Genomic DNA, 23,991 nt, shown 5'->3' on the forward strand with positions numbered 1-23,991 from the left:
TTTATTGTTCATTTTTGCTAGATATTTGGTCAAATGCTCATGAATCAAGGTGTGGAATCAAGCCATTCAGCCTATTGAGACCACACCAACCCTCCAAAAAGCATCCCACCCAGGCTTACCCTCTACTCTATCCCTGTAACCCTGCATTATCTTTGGACTGTGGAAGGAAACCAGAGCATCCATGCAAACTCTACACAGACAGTTGTCCAAGTGTGGAATCGAGCCTAGGTCCCTGGCACTGAGGTAGCCAGTGCCAACCACTGAGGCCTCATGCCACCCTGCTCTGCTAACCACACAGTCAGTCATTGGGCTCTCTCCAACAGATGGGACAGAGGAGTATTAATTGCTGTGGACACATTCAACCCCAGCAGCTACAGCCAGACAATTTAAACCCAGGGGTGGGAAAGCTTTCAAAGATCACACAGCAGAACAAAATTAGCAGTCATTTAGACAAGGATGTATTTATTCAGGAATACCAGCGCATGTTTGTTAAAGGCAAAAGTAGTGTTTAAACAAATTTGATTAAGATTTTTCGAGAAAGAAAGAGCTTTGGCAAAGGCAAGTTGATAAACAGTGTGTAGATTTCAATAATGCCATTGTGCCACATAATAGGCTTGACAGCAATAATTAATATCCATGAAGTAACAAAGATAGTCAATATGGATGTAATTTAGCTTAAGGAAGATGTACTCTGGAGTTTCCAGGGGTAATTACAACGACCACAATTTTTTCTGTACATATATATGATAACTAAGACTTAGGTGAAAATTTAAAAATTTACAATAACAAATCTTGGAAATGTTACAATAACACTTCAAAAGGATAGACTTCTAGAATGGGCAAATATATAGTTGATGAAATTTAGTGCAGATAAATATAAATGTGCATATGTTTGCAGGAAAAAGCTGGAAAGTCAGTATACCTAAACAATATAATTCTAAAGTGGAGGGATGAAGGAAGAGAAATATTGAGAGTGTAATTAGAGGCACATGGGATCTTATGCTTCATGCCTCTGTTCGTAAAACACAAGAGCAAGAGGAATTATAAATAACCTTTATAATTCAGTGTCTCAGCCACAACTGAAACACTGGGCTGGAATTTTGCTCTGAGACAAATAGTTCGAGTTGGGAAATTACATGATAGGCAATGGGGACTGAGGAGGCTAATGCAACCATTTTATAATAGTACTGTTAAAAGAGCAGTCCATTTAATTCTTGGATGTGGTCTTTGATCCAGTCCAAGTTGCTCAGCAAGTTAATTTTCAAATGCCATGAATTTCTATTCCATCCAGGCAACAGCATGAATAAAGGCATTCTGGATAAGCTTCCAACTGCTCATGCCTTCAGAAGAGCTACTTGCTAGATGAATAGTCTCTACCATGTTGGATACATCACTGGAGTAGAGGAAAGCCAACATGGCTCATGCCTGTCCAAAGACATTGGCACGTTATGAATGGTCTGGAATAGGGAATGCTTTTCTGGTCCACAAACCAGATTTGCCATTAGGATTCTTGGCAGCACTTTCCTGTTAACATTTACTGCTGTATATCGCCACTTCCATAAATACTGCTCAATTTTGCTATGTCATCAAAATACTACTACAGGTTCCATTATTAAGTGGGTGCCTGAAGGTCTTTTCTGAATTCTTGCTCCTGATCCAGAAATTGAGGACAGCAGATGCTGGAGACCAGAGCAGAGAGTGTGATGTTAGAAGAGCACAGCAGGCCAGGCAGCATCTAAGGAGCAGGAGAATTGACGTTTTGGCATAATCCCTTCTTCCTGATCAGGGGCTCCTGCCCCTCGGATGTTGCCTGACCTGCTGTGCTTTTCCAGCACCATACTCTTGACTCCCGATGCAGTCACCAATTTAGTCAATAAAATAAACTCTCAACTACTGACTGTGTGGAATGCTATAGGCTATTTACTAACTTGTTTAAATAAACACTGACTATTCTTAGGCAATAAGACGATTTTGGAAAAGAAGGATTGGGAATGATCTGTAAGATTGTGTCCTTGCAGTAAACAAGAAAACGAAATATGTTTCCTTACCACTAACTGGAGGCTGAGGACTGGGCTGTCGCATAGCCTGGCTCTGTGTTGTGACAGCCCGCACTGGATTGTGACTTTGGTATGGAGGGGGTGATGTGAAAACTGTGGGGTTCGAGGTTCCTCTTTGGAGAGTTGGAAGTGGTGGTCTCACAGGGGCCTGTGATGTTGGTGGAGGCATCTGAGGACGTTGGTGCTGAAGTACGTTAGCACTTGTTTGCCCTTTAAAGAGAACACATTAAAGATCTTCCCATGATTGCTCTACATTTTAATCGGAGCAGATTTGTACAGCCAAACCCATTAAAGACACTAATTTATATTGCATCTTTCAAAATCACAAGATATCCTAAAATATTTTAGCCAATTAAGTGCTTTAAAATTAAAATACAGTTGCTGAAATGTAGGAAAAACAAGACAATTTGTGAACAGTAACCTTTCATGAACAGTAATGTGATATCATTATTGATCTCTCAACATTCTAAAAAACGTGCTAGCACAAACATGCTAAGAAACCAAAAGCAATCCTCTACAGGTACCATGTAATCAAATAACAGTCAACTTTTTCATAAAATGTGTAAATGCAAGATACTGAAAATGCTGATAACAGCTGTATAATAGAGCCATCAACTTCATGAAGGTTATGGAAGTAAAAAAAGTGTTTCTAGTGCACTTTTCCCAACTTCATACATCCCAAAGCATTTTACAGCCAATTATGTATTTTTGAAATGCAGTCACTTGTAATGTAGGAAACATAGCAGCCAACTTGCGTGCACTGAACTCCTACAAATAGTAATGCGATAATGGCTAGATCATCTGTTTAGTGATGTTGGTTGAGGGATAAATGATCAGGAAAGTGAAGAAACTGTCCTCTTCAAATACTTCCATAGAATCTTTTCTATGCATCGGTGCTGTTTAAAATCTCATCCTAAAGATTCAACCTTTGATGATGCAGCTCTTCCTCCGTGCTCTACTTAAGCATCAGTTTAGATAAATTCCCAGCCCTTCTCAATTTTACCACTGAAGCTGGATATGATTGGAAATTCTGACCATTATTACTGATTCCAGTACCTGTTTGTACTCTACCTGCAGACACGCTTTGCACATTGGTAGTTTGCACAGTCAACCCAATGGTGCCTAGGTTGTTCTGTGGTGCTGGCAAATGGGACTGTGTTGATGTCAGCTGTGGTGAGACTCCCTGGGAAGTTGTAGGTGGTCTGATCTGCGGTTGGACTGTAGGTGGAGATGTCTGAAGCGCAGTTGTTCCCATTGCTCCTTGGTTAGCAGCCTGATTATGTTTCCTGGCATCTGTGCAAAGAAATAGTTGAGCAAACATTTTAAACAGAAGCTTATGCACAAATTAATTTAAAAGGACTGTGAACATATAAGAAATGCATGTTTCATTTCAGGCTGCTTGCCCTCTAAATTATCCTACTGTTCTATTTCAGATCTCCCATTCAACTCAAACAAACATTCTTACCGATATATTACTTTACCTTCTTTATGCAATCTGATAAGTGTGTATTAGAAGGCATTTGGAAACGGAGGAAAAGTTGGAGGCCATTTAGCATCTAAAACTAGTCACAATTCAATAAAATCATGATTAGTCTATACTTTTGTACACCTATGGATAACAAAAAATTCTCAGATTTAAAATTAATATCTGATCATGAATCAAATGCCATTTGTGTGGAAGAGTGTCCCAAAACTCTTATCACATTGTAGGTTGAAGTATTTTGTAATTTCAGTCCTTAAAGGACTGGTTGCAAGTTTCAGATAATGTCCCCACCTCAGTCCTACAATGACCAGTTAATTTCTCTCCAACTACCCTTGAGTCAGGAATATTGTAACAGTCTAAATTTCAGGGCATACAACCCCAGGTATTGCATAAGCTTATGTTGCAATGTGGAGTTCAGACATCATTCTGCAAATTGATACAGCACACTCACCAATATCATTACCTATTTAAGATTTATTACACCAAGTAAATCACCGTACAACAGGGACAGTAGCCAGGCTTTTGTAAAAAGTTACAGCATAATTTCCACTAGCTTGTGTTCCAGATCTCCAGATGTAAAAGCCAGATCCCATTAGTCTTCGACTGATGATGGAAAGTCGATGAACAGATATAGAAAACAATGTACAAGGAGCTCCAAGCCTCTTTGAACCTACACTTTTTTTCACTTTTCAGCATTCAAAATATAGAACTTTTGAACTTGTTTTGCTAATTCCCTTACTATGTCAATAGCTCTTTTACACTTCCAACTGTACAGATTATAATGCTACCTATCTTTGTCTCGTCAGTAAATTTGGATATATGGCTTTCTATCACAAAAGTGATGGTGTAGCCGCAACATTGTTTGCAACAGAACACTAGTCACCTCTTGCCATGTAGAATACTTGCTGTTATGGGCCAGAACAGACCTCTTCAAAATATATTTAGGTGGTAACCTAGACCCTAACTGTCTCTTATTTTAAAAGGTAGTGGGAGATACTGTGTTCCAGGTGAAATTCGATTGGTCAAGCTATCGAATTTAAAAGCATAACACACTTTATTCACTCACTATGGTTAAAATACAAAAAAGGGGGAGAAATTGGAATAACTTAACTCGATTGGAAAACTTAGAGCAATAGATACAGTAACTATTATTAACTGTTCCAATATAGTAACATTACAAAAACACACCCTTGGCAAAAGGGAGATTCAGAAAACATGGTCTTACATGCAGTTCTCTAATCCAGAAAGAAAGGGCATCACTAGACAATTCTGAAAGGGACAGAGAACCCCAGCTTTCAGTGTAACTGAAAAGGAGAAAATGCAACTTTCACTTCAAGACCCTGAGAGCACCGCCGAGAGCTAACCCTAAAATCCCTGGCTCAATGGGAACTCAACACCAATTCAGGCTGCTTCTATTGTTCCCACTTTTAAAAACCTTCGACGCTACACAAGTTGTTTATCTTCTCAAACTGCTTGAAGCCTCTCCCCAATCTGTTTCTAAAATAAACCAGGACAAAAACACACCTCTTAAAATCATAGCATCGTCACACTGCCCATTATCTTTCCTCCTGATGTTCTATCACCAGTCAGTCAATTTTCAAACCACATCAATAGCTTTCCTTCAATTCCATGGGCTTCAACTTTAGCCATCGGTCTCTCATGATGGATCTTTCCAACTGCCTTCTGGAAGGTCGCATAAATAACATCCATACTTTCTCCTGTCCATTAGTTTGATCAGTTTTTCAAAACAGAAATTTCACATTTGTCAGGCATGGTTTTTTAAAAAAAAAAAATTCAAGCTAGTTCTCACTGGTCAGCTGAAAGATTTCAACATATGGTCAATATGGAACTTTAATTATAAAATTGACTAATTTCCAAGAGATTGGTCTAGGATATCAGCAATGTTTCTTACCAAATTCAAAACAGCTTCTTCCTTTGTTGACTAAAGCATAATGTTCCAGAAACTATCCTAGCCAGATTCAACAAATTCACCACGCTTTGCCATGTGCTAGTCTGCTGCCAAAAATCTGAATGCAAGTTAAAATCTCTTTACTGTACACTTGTCTAATCTCAGAATTTATTTAATCTACCATTACATAATTGCTATCAGTGGGGTTTCTACACAAAAAAAAAAGCATACCTTAACTCAGTTTGCATTGCTTAATTCTACCTGCTGATGATATGCACTCTTGAAAAGAATTTATCCTTAAGCACTAAAGCTCCTCAAGAATACTGAACTGAAGCTACTGGTTGAATAGATAACCATAGAACAGTTAAAATGCAATACTATGACAATCTCCATTGAAAACAGGAATGAATAATACAACTATAAAGAGGAAGGTAAGTTCATCCAAAGATGAAACAAATATTTATTCCTTCCTTTAACAAATATTTGCACTATACCAGATAAGCAGCTTAGCAAGTTAATCTAGAGTATGTATCAATTACAGGTGAAGTTTGAAGATTTGACTCAAGTAATGTTACATCACATGTTAAATATAACAAGTTGTTGGAGGAAGGTGGAGAAATATTACATGGGTCCATACCTTGGGCAGTCACATCATCCTCATCATCACCAGTCAAGTCAATGACAGCTCCCATGTCACTTCCTCCTGTCTTTGTACTCTGAAAGAAAAAACTGCTGTTTTGCGATGGCATTCCTCTATTCGCGATGGGCTACATTAACAACATGTGGTCACATCACTAAATACAGACCTTTGACCGGTATGAATTGTACTGTTGCTTTTCATCACTGTCTACTGGTTAATCTTAAAAATCCAGCCAGTGACTATTTCATTTTTCCATAAACTTTAACACTAATTAACAGTACATCAAATCATGAAATAAAACACTCACACCAGTGAATGCCTAGAATTCTGCAAGTCTTACCTGTCTATTGATAAGGAGATCGCGATTAAAGCGTAACTAAGGATTAAACAACACCAGTGCACATTTACAGCTCTGGAAATGAAACCATTTTCTTGTTTGTTAGTCAATCCCTGGAACTAACTTTCAATGTTTTTTTAGAGTTCGAGTATCTACAATCAAGGCAAGTCAGAGGCAACTCCCACCAAAATATCTTGATGCTTTAGGTCAGAAAATCAGCAATCCCATGAGCAGATCAGAAATGACATGGAAACCTCGAGCTGAGGTGGCAGATATGCCTGCTAGAATTTAAAACTGAGTCATAACCTAACAAGGTCTGTGTATAACTACAGCAGTCTCTCAAAGCTAACCGATGTAAATGGCAGCACTGTTGCATGGAATTGAAGCAGGGACACATGGTATTTCTTAAAAAAAAACCTTAGGAAAAACCAAATGTGTGTTGGCTTTAATATTTGGGGTGATCTCGGCTCCCAGACTCTTAGTTCTGCCTTGCCACTGTACCCCTTCCAATTCCTCCAAATGCCTCTCGTAGAGCAATGCTTGTTCAACATTGAGCATCAGATGAACAGAAATTCCTATTGATTAAATATTTGACAAGACCAAAGCCATTGTCTGAAACTTAAACCATGCCGTTGACTACTCCTGATAACTACTGCCCTCCTGGCTGGTCTCCCATCTTGCACTATCCATAAATGTGGGGTTATTCAAAGCTTTATTCACATGTAGATTTTAATTAACCTATTCAGACAAGTTGTTATGCATAGATGGGATAGGTAGGACTTGAACCTGGACGTTCCTAAAAGATCTATAAACACTCGAGTGTTCAGTGACTCAAAGCCTGGCATTGTTTAGATTTTCAAACCCGCTCCAAGGCCTTATTCTCTCTCCACCCACCATCCTCACACTATAGCCCTACACAAACTCTTCCACACCTCACTGATCGATGCAATTCAGTTTTGGCCTTCTGTGCATTGTCAGTTTTCATAATTGTCATCAATGGAAGAATTACTTTGTCTGAGACCTTAACCTAAAGAATTCCTTCCCCTAAAACACTCTCTTCTTTAAGACACTCCTTATATTCCTTATCTTAATCTTTAATACGGCTTGTCAAATAATATTGCCCCTCTGCCAAGTGATTTGAATGATTTTTATGTTAAAAGGCACTACCTATGTACGAAAGTGTAGAAGTTGAAAAGTGTGAAAAGAAATTCTAAAAATGGAGAAAAATGAATTAATACATATAACCTGAGCAAAATGGGGAATAAAAGAAACACTGAAGTGCACCACACAAGATGATTACCACAGAAAGTTCTCCCATTCTCTTAAGGTGTCCTCAATGACTTCAGCAGAATAGGCACAGGAAATAAAGTCATCCAGGAGAACTTATTTTGACGTGTCTACAGTTGTTTGAGAATGGAATTACCGATAGCAAATTCTGATTCATTGTCTGCCTTGGAATAAGGGATTACTGATCAGCTTCATGTTGGTCAAATTGGAAGATTTCAAGCTAACTGAAACCACTGATCACAGGGGAGACAGTAAGGGGGACAATCAAAATGAGCTTGATAGGAATGTAATGAAATGTCAGATAACTGCAGTAATTTATTTCATTAGTGATTTCACAGAAATAAAAAGTTAAATTGCAAAAAACAATCATGCCTGAGCAAGTCAACAAAAAAAAAACAGTACTGCAACATTTCTTTATTTTTCATATTACAGTAACAGGCTTATTTTGCACTGGAAACAGTTCTGCAGCTAACTTCCAGCTTGGCACTGTATGGGGGTCAGGCAATTATAGTTTGTTTCTGCAGATTAGGTCTGTTGAAATCACCAGAAGAAATGGAAAATCATCATAAGTTAAATTACAAATGTAGGTTGATGGGAGGCAAAGTTTTCAAGAAGAAATTCTGATTGCAGCATTTATGTCTTCCCAAAACCAACACACACTTTACCAGTAGTAATAGACTTTTGCATATTTACCACTTTTTTTGGGGGGGTGGGGTGGAGTTCTGTCTAAGTTGTAGAGCAAGTTAGAATTTCTGATAGATGGTTTACAGCATATGTAGCACTAAAATGCTTTTGTAGTTGCCCTTCAATTTCAACTTTAGCTTTTGTGCTTGCCTTTGACATGCTTCAGGTTGCAGGATTGGGTACGTTTAGTGGTGTCCTTCAGATCCCTTTGTAAAGAAAAATCAAACACTACTTCTCTTACTCTCTCATCTTGCATTTAAGAACAAGCTTAACCTTTCAATGGTCAAGGCTAAAAATACAAAGATTGCTTAAAACAGACGAATGAGCATAATTAAATGTGACCAATGTAGGATGTTCCAGAACCAAGGATAGGGGTAGTGGTGATGTCATGGCTCAAGGATACAGGATAGGCCATTTAGGACAGAAATAAAAGGAGAAATGTTTTCATCAAGAAAGTGATGTACATTTAGAATTTTTGCCAGAGAAAGCAGTTAAGCCAAAACATTAACACTTTCAAGGAGTTTGATATCGTTCTTAGACCTAATAGGATTAAAGAGTATGGGGAGAATGTGGGACAGGGTACAGAGTTGGATCAGCAGCCACAATCACATTGAATTATGAAGCTAGCTCAAAAGGGCTGAACAGTCTATTCCTGCTGCTATTTTCCAAGTTTCTTCTTGGTGTAGAAGGTTAAGATACCCTGGAATGGTTTTCCTCTACTCCTGACATCACAGTGCTCATGAGACTTCATCCAACTCCATTTCCAGGATAAAAAAAAGTCTGAAAATAGATTACGTCTTTAAGAATCCAGCAGCAAACCTGCACCCCTGATTCGTGAAATCCAAATAAAAAAATACCCAAAACAAAGTCTCACTGATCCCAAGAATAGGCTTTATATGTGTATGTATTGCAAATACAACAAGATCAGCCAGACTGATTCTTGGTGAGCATTTCATTTTGATTACATTTTATACCAACATGTTCATTTTTAATAATCATGTTTGCAGACAGTCCAAACCCCTTTGGTTCTCCACCATTTCCAGAAACTTGCCATTATAGAAGAAAATTCTGTAACACTCTCTTGGTTCAAAAGTGGACCCACTTTGAACTCCATGGGCCCTGGTCTTATCTACTAAATCAACACACCTTCCTGCTCCTATCTGCTCACTTTAATATAATATTATATTATGAGTATGATCTCTAAAAGTTGGATGTGCAACTTCATTCTTTTATCCAAAGTACTATTTTGCATAAATTATCTGGGGAACACCCTCATTCTTCCAGAGCATTTTCTTTCATCTCTACGTCCTGTTGCCCAAATAATAGCCAACCTATTTACAAGGTTATCGCACTTTCCTTACACGCTGATTCCTATTCAAATCTCTCATGGACTCTTGTTAGCTGCCTTCTGGAAATTCACATAGAAAACACCAATAGACATTTTCTTATCCACCTAGTTAATGATCCTAAAAGAAGTCAATTAGGTTATACAGACAGGATTAATACTTTAATCAAATCTCCAGTACAGATACTGGTCGATTCTGTGGTTTATGCTCCATATGAGCCTATTTCACCTAACTTGGTCTGCTTAGCTCTTATTCACTTATTTATTCAAATAGCTTGTCATGGTATTAACACATGATAGTGAGCTCCTCATTAGCACTCCAGTTGAAGAACATTCTCCTGAAGTCCCAATGGATTTATTAATGTGCATAACCTCTAGTTTTGGGCTTCTGTGATCAGCTTACCCTTGTACAAATACTCAGTGATAATTGTGCAAGTGATCGATGACTTCAATAAATTTCCAGTTAATTTCCCTGTATAAGCGTGATTGGTCTGTACATTTTTGGCTTTTCACTCATCTCATGAGAAAGCTTGTACTTTTCCAATCTGAAGACATGTCTACCAGATCCAGAGAACTTGAAAAGTCATTTATGACTAATGTGTCTGACATTCTCAATTACTTTAGAATACTAGGAAGCTAGGTTAAAAAAAACATGCACCTTGAATTTTCGCCATTACTGTATTTTCTAAACAAAAAGATTCCTCGCCTTAACTTATGCTGGGGTCCCCTTCTACTGCAGATATTTTGCCCTCTTCTCTCAGCATGAAAACTGATACAAAATATTCATTTAATAGGTTTGCCATTTTCTTATCTATTATCAACCTTCCTGCAGCTATTTTTTTTTAAAAACAAACCCATATTCTTCCACATTGTTTTCCAACTCTTTATAAAATATTATGTAGCCTTTTTGTATCTTCTGGAAGCATTCATGCATGTAATATGAGACTACTGTAATATTCCCTTAGTGACATGGACAAGCTACAATCGGTTCTGATATAATGCGATGGCTCCTTTGTGTGATCTCGTATTATAAGAAAATTGCCCAATAGTCACGCCACTTAAACTAATGGGTACCGAATTGTGTTATAGCCAATAGCGGTAAGAAAAGTTTTCTTTCTATACGCAAGTGTAATTTCTTCAATCGCATTAAAACCAATTCATGTTGAAAAATGTGTATTATAGCAGAACCGACTGTATAATGAAAGCACACATTGTAAGTAGATGGTCCTTAGCTAGTTGCAAAAAGGAATGGCTTACTACAGTTGAAATTTATGGTCATTTTAGCTTATAATTTGGTAACATTTTTGTCAGTTATTATTATATGCAAGTGCAGAAGGATGCTTAATTTAGATTTTAAGTAGTGACCAATGCAGCTTCTGTACATTCAGTTACCATAGATCAGATGTTGCAATATTTTATAGGAACAGGAATGTTACACAGTACAAAGCAGTAGTATTCTGCTCAGGTGTGCATTGCTTTTAGTCTAGAATGCCTAATTTTAAACAAATACCATTCAGTATAAAAGGTCAGAACTTTTAGAGTTTGCAATACTTTAATCAGTTTCTTGCTGCAGAATTAAAAATATCCAGTAAGATTTTGTATATCTAACAAAGGTAAGCTTTCTATGATTTATCATGAAAAAAGTACATTGCCTGAATTATTGTGTTTATGCTTGTATTAGATGTGAATTTTTCCAAACTGATTGACTGCAGCCCTTTTATCTGATGCTAGGATAATGGCAATGGTGCTATAGGGTTAACAGTACTTCAAACAACTATGTCTGCTTGGAATCAGACCAGTTTTGAAGGACTTATCCAGTTATAACCATCCGTTTGTGATGTAAGGAGGTAATGAGGAAATCAAGAATCAGTAACCAGCACTCATCACGACCCTATAACTCCTCACCCACTTCAAAAGTAAAATTCTATAATTTTCTTGTTTAAAAAACCTATCCTCTTTGCAAATTCTGTCTGCAAGAGAAGCTGAACTGCATGATTATACAGCAGCTCGTTATACAAAAGAATACAAAACCAACCACAATTAGTCGACAGCTTGTTCAAACTTCAACATGGTGATTCTGCATATTGCTAGGATGTGGATGGATGCTTGGAATCCAATTACGCAACTGGACTTTAAATAGCATCACTAGAAATGGAAGCTTTGAGGGCGCTAGGAAGTGCTTTGAGAAGAGACAGTGGTGCTGTATGGTTATGTCTAGTAACATACCTTACAACTCTCCCATTCCTTAACATGAGCTGTTTTAAAGTGCGAGGAGATAAGAGATGGAAGGAGAAGACTACCAAGAAGAGTAACTGCAGCTTCCAGTTTTAAGGGAAAATGAAGTGAATTGAAAGTTAAGAGTACAATGAAATAGGTTTAAAAATGCAAATCATTCAATAATGCTGCAGTCAAAACTGTCCATCATGTGATAATGAAAACGTATTTTTTTCAATGTGAGATGGATAAACAACCAGAGATGGTCAAAACTGGTGCAAGAACCAGAATGAAATTTCTATTCATTCAAAATGCAGCAAGCTGCAGTTTGAAATGTGATCTCTGAAAAGCTGAAGGAAGGAAATTTGAGTAATTAAAAAAAATTAGATTAAAAAATTTCCAGGTTGCAGGAAAATATAACCAAAAATGGGCACAGGCATGATGTGTTAAATGGTAATTTTATTTTCATTATTCTGTTTTTCTGAATTGATTATAATGGAAGCATAAAAACAGAGTACTTAAGAGTTTCCATAGACTCCTGAAACTCTGAAATATTTTCTTTTTATGGGCAAATTGTGGGTTATTTATGTCCAGATAAGGTTACACATGCGATGTTTAGAGAATCTCAGCTAGGAAATTGTAGAAGAGGTGCCATAAACTACCTGCGTGTCCCTCAGCTGGGGGTCAGGGGCTGAAAGTGTAGCAGCCATACAAATTTGCCAATCACCATTCACTGAATCTTATAGAAAATGAAACGTGTGGGTGTAGTCACTGAAGATAGGATTGAGTTGCAATGAGCTCTGGAATTTCACAAATCTTATCAATGGTGGGAGCTACCAACAAACCACGTGCACATGTTAAACCAAATTCCACAACATTACAGCATCCTCAGTAGAGGAAATGAAATGGGAGGGAAGATGACTGGCAAAGGAGAGGATGTTACTAAGTCATTAGAAGGAACATCAAGCTCTTACCATTTACTACAAGATATTTTCCTAATCTGAAGGAGGATCAGTGGACATGAAATGTTAACTCCAATTCCTCTCCATAGATGCAGCCAGATCTGTGGAGTTTTTCTCGTAAATTTGTTTTTATTTGCATTTTCCTAATCAATTTTTCTGTTGAGGGGTTATTATACAACCTCTGGAGGAGGTGAGGCTTGAATCCAGGCCTCTTTGGCTCAGAGATAGGGACATTAAGACTGCCAGAAGAGCCCTCCCATTTGATGCAAATAGAATTTTGGCAATTAAACAAATCTGGAACCAACACTTATGCAACAATTAATCATGTTCAAAATAAAATCGTTGAAAATCCACAAATTGTTACAACTTCGTTTATTTGAACAAAGATATTCTGCTGTTCCATTTATCATTTCAATGAGGCTACAGTGTTGACTGGATTTACACTGAATAGGGGCATCTGAAGTGAGAAATTAACAGCTAAGCACTGCAGTCCATATACCTCAGTACCCTGGGCCCACAATATATGATGGATTACAATCTATGCATAGAGAGGATGCAGAATAAATTGGAGCATGTCAGTGTAAAGCAACGTATATAAAATACACAAACCACAGTAAGGCTTAGTTTATCACAATAATGCAGCTCTTACACTGAAATAATGACAAAGCAGCCAGTACTGACACAAGGAACAATTTGTTTTCTCAACAACACTGGAGACAGAGTGCACTAACAACGGTAAAGCAGAAAAGATTAATGAAGAAACTGATGGCTACACATAGTACAACTAGCTGAGGATGAAATGAAATTGAGATTAAAGCAGATTAAAGTGCAAGTGATAAGATAGACAAATATTAGAAATCTAAAGTGCAACAATGCAGAATCTACACTGCATGAGAATGGAGAGTAAAACTGCTAAACACAAACTTGGCAGCTCTCTCACTGGGGCCACTTACAGGGACATGACAATGTCTCTTAATCCCACTGGTCACCCAACCCACAATGCCATTTAAATCTCAGTTTGCAACGTTGTTATTGTACCATATTAACCAAATGTGAATGCCTTTTGAAAAATTTGATATTTATAAACTACTGAAGATATTGGAAGTTACTTTTGGCAGGGCAGTGGGGATCTCCAATGATTCTGGGTAAATGGCCCCATGGAAGCACATTCTATCAATGAGTTCGATGCACACAATAGAAGGAAAGGAGCTGACTGAAGCACAAGATAAAAACATAGAATACAGCATTCACAGGAAAGCCAAAATATACAGTAAACTCTTCAACAGACTTGAGGAATGAATGCTGATCCAAGAGTTGTTTGTAGCCAAGTTAGCCCCCAGTTCCACAGTAGGGAGTTACAAAAACACCCACTATTGGCTTTTGTCCTCGGTTTAGGCTTAAAATACTGGAGATAAATTGCACTCAAAAAGTATTTTTTGGACCAGTGAAGGATATTAAGCACAAGGCCTCATTCAGTGTTTAACAATAATTGCACAACACTGACCAGCCAAATAAATCAAAGCCTTGCACTTTTATTCCATTCCCTAATGGTCACAAAACATTTGATGCTAATTAGTAGATTACAACTGCCACATTACAGATACACAAGGAGGGAGATTATTAAATAATCTGACAGCCTTCCAGATTCGAGGACTTTCATTTTTCAAAAAAGATGCACTTTGTTTTGAAAGTCAGTTTCACTGAAAAGTAAAGAATCCATTATGTTGCAGCTCACATTTCATTCAGAAACACTTAACTTCTTTGCAGTTTTCACACAGTCAATCCATCAGCTCATATTTGTATTTCTAAAAACACTAACAATAGGTAAGAGTAACATATTATATAACGCCATGGTCACATGTGCAAAATCTGAATGGTAAGAATTTAGAATTATTTAGAATAATGCTCCTTCATGTTAATTTTAAAACGAACGCCACCTGCTGAGTTCATTATAAAAGTTACAGAAAAAAAATAGCATTTACAATAAAAGCCACACTCCTAAAGTGGCCGCTGCCAGTATTCTTGCTCCATAACCCCAAATTGGTGTTAATCATTGATGGTACCGCTTAAACTTAAAGAATTTTTAAAAATACATTGAACTGTGGCAGATTAGAAATTACTAGGCAAAACCTCACAATTATTCAGTTCTTGCCCAGTTCATTGCCAAATACACCACATATTTGAGAGAAAATTCTCATGTAAGCAATATAGATAATGACAGAAGTTCAACAGATGCTCCTAGGCGTTATATAATAGCAATAATGAACCAAAGGTGTATATTGTTGAAAATACTGTTTCTACCATTATCCAGGTTTTCTAAAAACTCATTTTAAAATGTCAAAACACAATCATAGTAGTGGTACAGATATTGAATATTGGGCAATAACTTCTTCCTTTTGGCCACAGAAGACTGTAGAAGTCCACTGACAGAGTGAAAATGAAATGTTGCTCATCTAAATTTGGAATTAAAAATCAATTTAAATCTTTCTGGATGGAAGTGACCTCTGGGAATATAAGTCCAAGAGTGGAAAATACTACTTGCTCTTCAGTTTCATCCCCAAAAAGTGTGTCTAACTATTATGCGGTCTTTGGATATGAAGTCAGGTCCAAACAAACTGGCAACAGCATGAACTTGTACGTTCTTCCCAATTCCTTTATCAGACAGTAACATGAATGAATGTGCCGACATCGAAATCTGGTTTTTATGCAACATTTCTGATGCCAAGAGAAGTAAACCAGTTAAGGAATACAAAGCATACTCAGCACATTAAAAAGTCAGACTAATAGAGTCATAGAGGTTACAGCACGGAAACAACTCGCCCATGCCGACCAGATATCCCAACTCACTGTTTAGTCAAAGTTTTGTTGGAGAATTCAGTTTGATTTTACAAAAATAATTAGAAATGGAAAGCCTAGCACAATCCAAGACTGCTTACTTACAAGGAAAACTATAAAAGAATCAATTTTCATAACATGGGAACTTTTCAAACTTGGTGTTGTAACAGATTTGACCTTTGACAATTTTTAAAAATGAACTTGGCTCAGCTTGTTTAAACACTGTTTCACAGTAATGTACATTGGGATGGCAAGTATGTAAAGCTACAGTACAAAGATATTGACCTGTGCAGGATGCTCTTTGCAGACCACTGCATTAACATTAGTATGAGAGCTTCAAGATTCTAATCTAACAAAATGTAGTTGTTTGCTCTGGATTATGATTAGAACACAAAAAGAAAAATAACTTAGAACCTACACTTACTTAATATGCACAAGATTGTATTATCATTGCTATGAATTTCCTATAAACTAATTCTTAAGGCTCTGATGTCCTGCTCAGGTCAATGGTCCCCTTGAGTGTCCATAATTAGCCACACAGTTAAGGGTCTGTAAACATATGCGTGCTCACTAAACCAAAAGTATATTGCATAAGACATTACATAAGCAGGTGAGGTTCTACTGGCTATGCTAATATACACCTTCTTATTCATTATGAATGTGTTAAGAAACATTATAATACATATAATTTGCTCTGAGCTCACTCACTAAAATAAAAGCTGGCAACAAAATCACTAAAGCAGTGTGTGGGTAGAAAAGAAATTACAAAAAGCAAGCCATTTTTCGTCATTAATTCCAAAATTCTGATGACATTTGAAGTTTTTGGTGACTGAAGTAGCATTTCGCAGAGTTTAGAACATGAAAATTCTGAACCTCCATTTAGGACGAGTGATGAGTGTACAAATTACTTGTCCTCAACCAGTAAAATTCATTAACTAACCATCTAGAATAATTCAATGGTTTACTACAACCTGGATATTGTCAATGTAGTGAACATTTGCACATAGCAATTCCTCATTACTCTTGTAACATTATGTACAATGCCCAAAATTTAGAAAATATATTTGAGATGAGTCCATCTGGAAAAGTTAACTCATCTACACTCCACTGATGCTGCCTGACCAGAGTAATATATTGGTTTCTGCTTCTGGCCTAGATTAAATTAAATCAACAATAACTAGCATAGTTAAATAATTTAATCCCTAATAAAAGGACCTCCCTGCAGTCTAAGTACAGAAAGCTCTACAGCACAGTAGAAGCATCTTGGAGTGAGTGTAATCTCCAGCTAATGGAGATATGTTACAGTACAGCACTGGCTATAGAACTATCTCACAACCTAGAGCTTAAAAGTTCAGAGTCCACCATGGCAAGCTATATAAAAAAATGAAACCGAGTTATCAGATGATATCCTGGATTATCAAAAATACAACAGGTCAATGTCATATGGGAAGTGCATTTACCATCCCCTTTCTCCAGGTTCTCTCGTCCCAATTTACACAATTGACAACTAGTCAGCAAACCATTCAATTGTAGAAAGAAGCGCCACGCTGCCACCATTTTCTCAGGGCAAAGAGGCCTGATTAATATCTCCATATCAAGAAATAAACAAAAAAGTACTCAGGTTGGGAAACCATTTTCAGAGCACCATATTTTCAAGGAATCTAAAAACCCTGCTAATCACAATTGTTTCTGTGTTCAATTAGTTAAAGGCAAAGTACTATGGAAGTGAAGATCTGAACTAAAGACCATATTATTGGAAAAAAATCAGCCAATTTGGCAGAATTGGAGAGATAACAGCAGAATTAAACATCTCATATCCAATCTGACTGCTTCAGAATGGAGGGGAGCTGGTAAATAACTTCATGCTTTTGCCAAAAGAACGAACGTCTTCCCATACAACTTCAGATAGTGAGACTCTTGCCCCTTTACCACCTCCTTCCTCACTGTCCAAGATTCAAGACACCTTCTAGGTGAAGCAGTTTACTTGCATGACTTTCAATCTGTTGTATTTGTTTCTCACAAGTATAGGCACCTCTACAACAGCAAGGCAAAATCCACAGGGTGACTGCTTTATGGAACACCTATGCTGTGCTACTTAACACTTCAATATGGCAGTTTGCTCTCAAGCGACTGTTTCTGTTTGAGGCCTGCTGCTGCGCTTCAGTCAAGCTCAATGCAAGCTGAAAGTTCAGTAGCTTATTCCCCAATTAGGTACTTTATAGCCATCAGTACTCAACAGTGAATTTAACAACGTCAGAGCATGCACAAAGTCCTCCATTTTGATTACATACCCTTCCGCCCCTAGTCCCTCGCCTGTGACTGTTTGCTGTTAACACAGGTGACCTATTTTCAACTATGGACACATACCATAACACCTATTTGCATGTATATTTCTTGTCTATTTTCCCAAAATCCTCACCATTTATTCCACTTGCTCCTCCTCCTTACAACAGGATGAAAATCATTTTCCAGCCCCTTCCAGATCTAAAGAATTAGATCAGGACACAAAATTGCTAACTGTTTTTCTCTCTCCTCAGATGATGTCAGGCCTACTGAGTTTCTTGATCACTTTGCTAAATTTTGTCCCTGTAACTGCCACAGTAAACAGCCAAATAATACCGCACCAGTCTACTCTCAATCAACAGTAAAGTGATGGAATGCATCAGCGACAGTACTATCAAGCGACACCCAGTTTGGGTTCCGTCAGGGCCTCTCCACTCCTAACTTCTTTACGGACTTGGTTCAAACATGGGCACAAAAATACTGAACTTCAGAGGTGAGGCAAGAGTGACGGACCTTGACATCATCTGACCAAACGTGGCATCAAGGAGATATTGGGGTGCAAACCCACCGCTGGTTGGAGTCATATCTGGCACATAGAAACTTGAGTAATGAGTGAGGTTTATGAAGGTCAGTCTTCTCAGCTCCAAGATATCCATGCACGTATTTCACGTGGTAATGTCCTCAGCCCGAACATCTTCAGCTGCTTCAAATGATCTTCTCTCCATCAGAAGGAGAAAGTGGCAATCTTCAACACCATTCGTGCCTTCTCAGATACTGAAGCAGTTTGTGTTCTAAAATCAACATGATCCTGACAATATCCAGACTTGGACTGACAAGTGGCAAGTAACATTCATACCCACAAATGCCAGATAATGACCACCTCCAGTAAGAGACAGTAGTGTTACCATCACTGAATTCTTACTAGTAACATCCTGGGGCTTACCACCGACCAGAAACTCCACTGGACTCTCAGTAGCTCAAGAGCAGGTCAGCCAATAGGAACAGTGCAGCTGGTAACTCACCTCCCGACTCCCTCAAAGTGGTCTGCCATCCACAAGATGGAAGTCAGAGGTATGATGGAATACTCCCTACTTGCCTGGATGGGTGCAGCTCCAACAACACAAGATGCTTGACACCATCCAAGACAAAGTAGTCCGCTTGACTGACACATGCACAAGCAACCACTCCCTCCACCACCACCACTCAGTAACATGGTGTACTATCAAAGGATGCACTGCAGAAATTCAAACATCCCGAGTCAGCAACTTCCAAAAACACACCTACTTTAATCTCAAAGGATAAGGACAGCAGATACATGGAACCACCACCAGCTGGAAGCACCCCCTTCAAGCCACTCACCATCCTGACTTAGAAATATATCACACGTCCCTTCAGTGTTGCTGGGTAAAAATCCTGTAATTCCCTCCCTCAGGGCTTTGTGGGTCAACCTACAGCACATGAACTGCAGTGGTTTAAGGCAGTCACTTATCAACACCTTCAAGGGCAACTAGGGACAGGCAATAAATGCTGGCCCAACTAGCTATGTCCACCTCTCAAGTACAGATTAAAATAAAAATAAAATCAACGGAATTTATAAAATTGGGACCAAAAGTATGACTTCAAAATGGTGACTAAATTAGAGAGACAGTATTGTGGCTCCCAGATGCAGTTAATATTTTAGACCATGACGACATAGGAACCTCAATTTGACATGAAACACATGAATTCTTTCTCCACAAATGCTGCTTGATCTGACTTTATTTCATATTTCCAGCATCTATAGTTTTTTTTTATATTTTTGTACTTCTGCATATGTTGAATGTCAAGCCGATAAACAGAAATTAGAACCCTATTTAAATTGAGGGGAAAAGAAGAAAAAGAGCAAACAATACAAAAAGGAGACTGGCGTCTAACACCGAAGCTCTCCATAGGCATATAAATAATAAACAGGTAGTATAGAAAGTAAAATGATTATAGACCTGAAAGGATATTGTGCAGAGTTAAGGCTCAGGTGTTAAACGAGTAACTTGACTTCACTACAGGAAGATGCTGCCAAAGTGGAAACACCGAAATAATAATAGTGCTGGCAAAACTCAACAGCTCTAGCAGCATCTATGAAAAGAAAATCAGAGTTAATATTTCAGGTTTTCCAAAGAGCCATACTGAAATGTTGATTCTGCTTCCCTCGCTCCATAGTTGCTGCCAGAACCAAGTTTCTCTCAATTTTTTTTGGTAATTCTTTTTTGTTTTTATATTCAATCTTCTGACCGGTCACCTTTCTCTGCACAAAGATACCACACTGTTTAGCACTAAAATTTCTAACTAACCATCATCGGTGGATCTGTCATTTTAAATTTTTCTTCTACTCACTGGAAAGTAACTAACCTGTATATTCTGAAATATCCCTAAAAGGTCTGCTACTGCATCTCTATCCTTGAACCTAATTTGCCAACTCACTTTAGCTAGCCCTTTCACATTCTCATAATTTTTTTTTTAAAAAAAGTGTTAAGTAGTAAGCCTTAAGTACTCATCTTTCAAACTAAATGTACAAATGTCATACTATGGGTAATGCAATTTCAGGATACCTTCACTACTCATGCACATCACTGGGTTTAGTGTAGCTTGCACTCTGGTCAGCTCCAGAATCCGCTGCTCTGAGAAACTATCCAAAAACACATTCTCAATCCTCATCTAGGCTACCTTTGCCTGAATGATTTTTATAATTGTTTTAGATTAAAAACTTTCCACAAATACCACTGTGCATGTCTGCCAAAAGCTCGTTAGCTGCTTTTGGCTCCTCCACCCTACCATAATATGACTGAACTTTACAATTAGTTTGAAAGTGTGCGTAGGAGCCGAACACCACTGCCACAAGTGAGTACCTGTCTTTATAATTTCTCATTTCTACTCAAAACATTTCCAATTCTTGGTTTCTTGAATGGAGGCCATCTGCACTATTATGCTAATATCATCCACCCTGCACCAAGTTTCCTAGTTAGTCATGCTTAAATGTGTCCTTCAATAAATATATCTTTTAGATTGATAAAAGACACTCAGTGGAGTTCAACAGGTTGGAGGTTTAGAACCATACTGACTGCCTAGACTTGAGTATGCAGAATATTACTTCCAAATTTATATGTGGGCAGATAGGGAAACATTACTTTCATTGGCAGAGTGACCAAGAACCAGGTTCACGAGCTTAAAAGTAATAAGCAAAAAGAACCAAAGAAAATTTTTTTCATGCAATGAATGGTCAGAGTCTGGACAGCGCTACTTCCACCCAACATTCAGGGACAGTTAATTAAAGCTTTCATGATGCAGAATTGCCCAGAATAAGGCGATTTTAGATCTAGTAAATGTGTAATGTGATAGGATCCAATAAGAGATCTGTAATTAAAAGATCCCTTTGGGTGGCAATCCAAACACTGAATTTGAAACTCATTGACAGACAGCAACTGGAGTCTTGATATTAGTCTCCTCAACTTACATAAGGACAATTTCAAGAGGTAAAAACAGTTACTCAAATTAATCTGGGAAAATAGACTAAAGAGAAAGTCAACAGATAAGCAGTGGCTGTCAGCAAAAAATTATTCCTGTTCAAAAAGGACTCAGAGAAAAGATGAACTACCCAAAGTTAGCAAAGCTGATCAAGGAGTGTATCCAATTAAAAACTAAGGCATACAAAACAGCAAAAGAATGATTGTAGGCCAAAGAATTGGGAATTTTTCTGGAACCAGATGACTAGAAAGCTAATGAAGAGAAAATGTATTATGGAAGCAAGTTGGCAAGAAATACAAAAACAAACTAGCTTCTACAGGTATTTAAAAAGGGAGGTGGTAAAGTGAGGGGCCCTTGGAGGAAGCAACTGGAGAATTTACAATGGGGAACAGGGAAATTGCAGATAATTTAAATCAATATTTTATATCAGTCAGTGGAAAACATAAGCACCTTAAAGACAATAGGTAGCAAAGTACTAAGGTAGGAAAGATCTTGTAACAATCTCTATCATTAGGGACAAATTATTACATAAACTAATGGGACTAAAAGCAGACAGCATGACCATGGTCTCCGCCCTTTAAAGGAAGTAGACACGGGGATAATGGAAGCAGTGGTCGAAATATTCCAGAACACAATGGATTCTGAAAATGTTCTAGCATATGGGAAAACTGCTAATATGACATTCCTGTTCAAGAACAGAGGGAATAAGAAATTCAGCAGGAAACTGTAAGCCAGTGACCCTAACATCTATCAGAGGAAAAAGCTAGAATCCATTACTAAGGAAGAGAAAGCAGGGCATTTGGGAAAGGTTATTACAACAGTCAACATTGTTTTTTTGAAAGGAAATCACATTTGGAAAATTTGTCACAGCCCCAAGGATATAAAAAGCAGAACTGATAAAAGTGAACCCAGAACCAGATACAGAATACCTAAATTTTCAGAAGATATTTGATAAGGGGCCACATGTAAGATGCTCAAGATAGGAGCTTATGGTATTATGGGAATACATTAGCATTGATGGAGGATTGGTTAACACAGAAGATAGTGCCAGGATTAAATGATTATTTTTCATGTTTGAAAGATGCAATACTGGAGTGCCACAAGGATCAGTCCTAGGCCCTCAAGCATTTACTATGTGTATTAAGAATAGGGGAGGGGGACTGTAATATACCCAAATTTGCTGACAATACAAAAGTTAGGTGGGAATGCATGCTACAATAAGGCAAAAGGAAACTTCAAGGAAATACAGATAGGTTGAATGAGACGGCAGAAGTTAGCAGATGGAGATGATTGCAGGAAGTATGAGTTTGTGCATTATGGAAGGAAAAATCAAAAAGCAGATTATTATTGAAATATGGACTCCAAAGAAATGCAGCACAGCAGAATTTGGGTATTCCTCTACATGAAACAAAGATAGCATGCAGGTGCACTAAGCAAAACTGCTAGGAGGTTCAGTTTAATAACAGGGGAAGTCTTGTTACAATTGTACAATGTGTTGGTGGGGTTACACCTAGAGTACTGTGTAGAGTTTCAGTGTCGGTATTTAAAAAATATACTGGCATTGGAGGCTATTTAAAAAAAAAGATTCATTAGGCTGATTTCTGGGATGAAGAGGTCGACTTATCAAGAATGGCAAATATGTTAGGCCTTTATTCAAAGTTTAAGGAATTAGAGATGATCTTATTAAAACATAAGAGATTCCAAGAGGCTTGACACGAAAGCTGCTGAGATGATGTCTTTATTGGTGGAAGAATCTCAAACTAGGGAACATAGCTATAGAATAAGGGACATTCATCTAAAACTGAGGTGCGAAGGAATTTCTTCTTTCAGAGAATAGTGAATCTGTGGAATTCTTTTTTCCAGAGTGTTATGGAGGCTAGGTCACTGAAAGTATTTAAAAAGAAATATATAGATCTTTGAAATATCAGAGTTGACAGGTATACTGAGCTAGCAGGAAAGAAGAGTTGAAGTCTAAGGTACATCAGCCATGATCATGCTGAAAGGCAGGACACGCTTGACATTCCTAGTGAGCTACTCTTGCTTCTTTTCTCTATGTTCTTATTGACTCTAAACTCTAGTGGATAAGTGCCTAAACCTCTCCAAATCATCAAATTTACCCATTCCAAATATTTGTCTAAAAACCTTTCATTACTAAGGAGATCAATTATTTACCTAGTACTCCAAATGTAGTCTCACCAATGTCCTTTTATAATGGAAGCATAACCTCTACTTTTATGTTTAATTTTCAGAATAAATAATGTTATTAGCTTTCCTAAATATTTGCTGCAGATGCATACTAACCTTTTGCAATTCATGGACTAGAGCATTCAGATCCCTCTGCACTCTCACTGTTTTGATATAACGCTTCCTTTTCATTCTTCTACCAAAATGGGAAACCTCATTTCTTCTAACATTTCACACCACTGACCACATATTGCCCACTATATCTCTTCGTAG

The 23,991-nt window shown here is 37.8% G+C and overlaps 1 protein-coding gene across 13 annotated transcripts in view; it reads right to left on the reverse strand.

The window, feature by feature from the left end:
- The window catches only part of LOC132831506 (activating transcription factor 7-interacting protein 1-like), a 184,062-nt gene that overhangs the window by 10,345 nt on the left and 149,726 nt on the right, over window positions 1-23,991 (reverse strand). For 12 of the 13 annotated variants that reach the window (XM_060849686.1, XM_060849692.1, XM_060849690.1 and 9 more), the window contains 3 exons: window positions 6,087-6,165; window positions 3,114-3,350; window positions 2,049-2,267 (listed from right to left, as the gene is read on the reverse strand). In XM_060849686.1, coding sequence (XP_060705669.1) covers window positions 2,049-2,267; window positions 3,114-3,350; window positions 6,087-6,165 — 535 coding nt within the window. The remainder of the gene's footprint in view (window positions 1-2,048; window positions 2,268-3,113; window positions 3,351-6,086; window positions 6,166-23,991) is intronic. The other variant, XM_060849684.1, reaches the window with a different exon arrangement.

The sequence above is a fragment of the Hemiscyllium ocellatum genome, chromosome 33 (genome assembly GCF_020745735.1).
Source record: "Hemiscyllium ocellatum isolate sHemOce1 chromosome 33, sHemOce1.pat.X.cur, whole genome shotgun sequence".
Lineage (NCBI taxonomy): Eukaryota > Metazoa > Chordata > Chondrichthyes > Orectolobiformes > Hemiscylliidae > Hemiscyllium > Hemiscyllium ocellatum.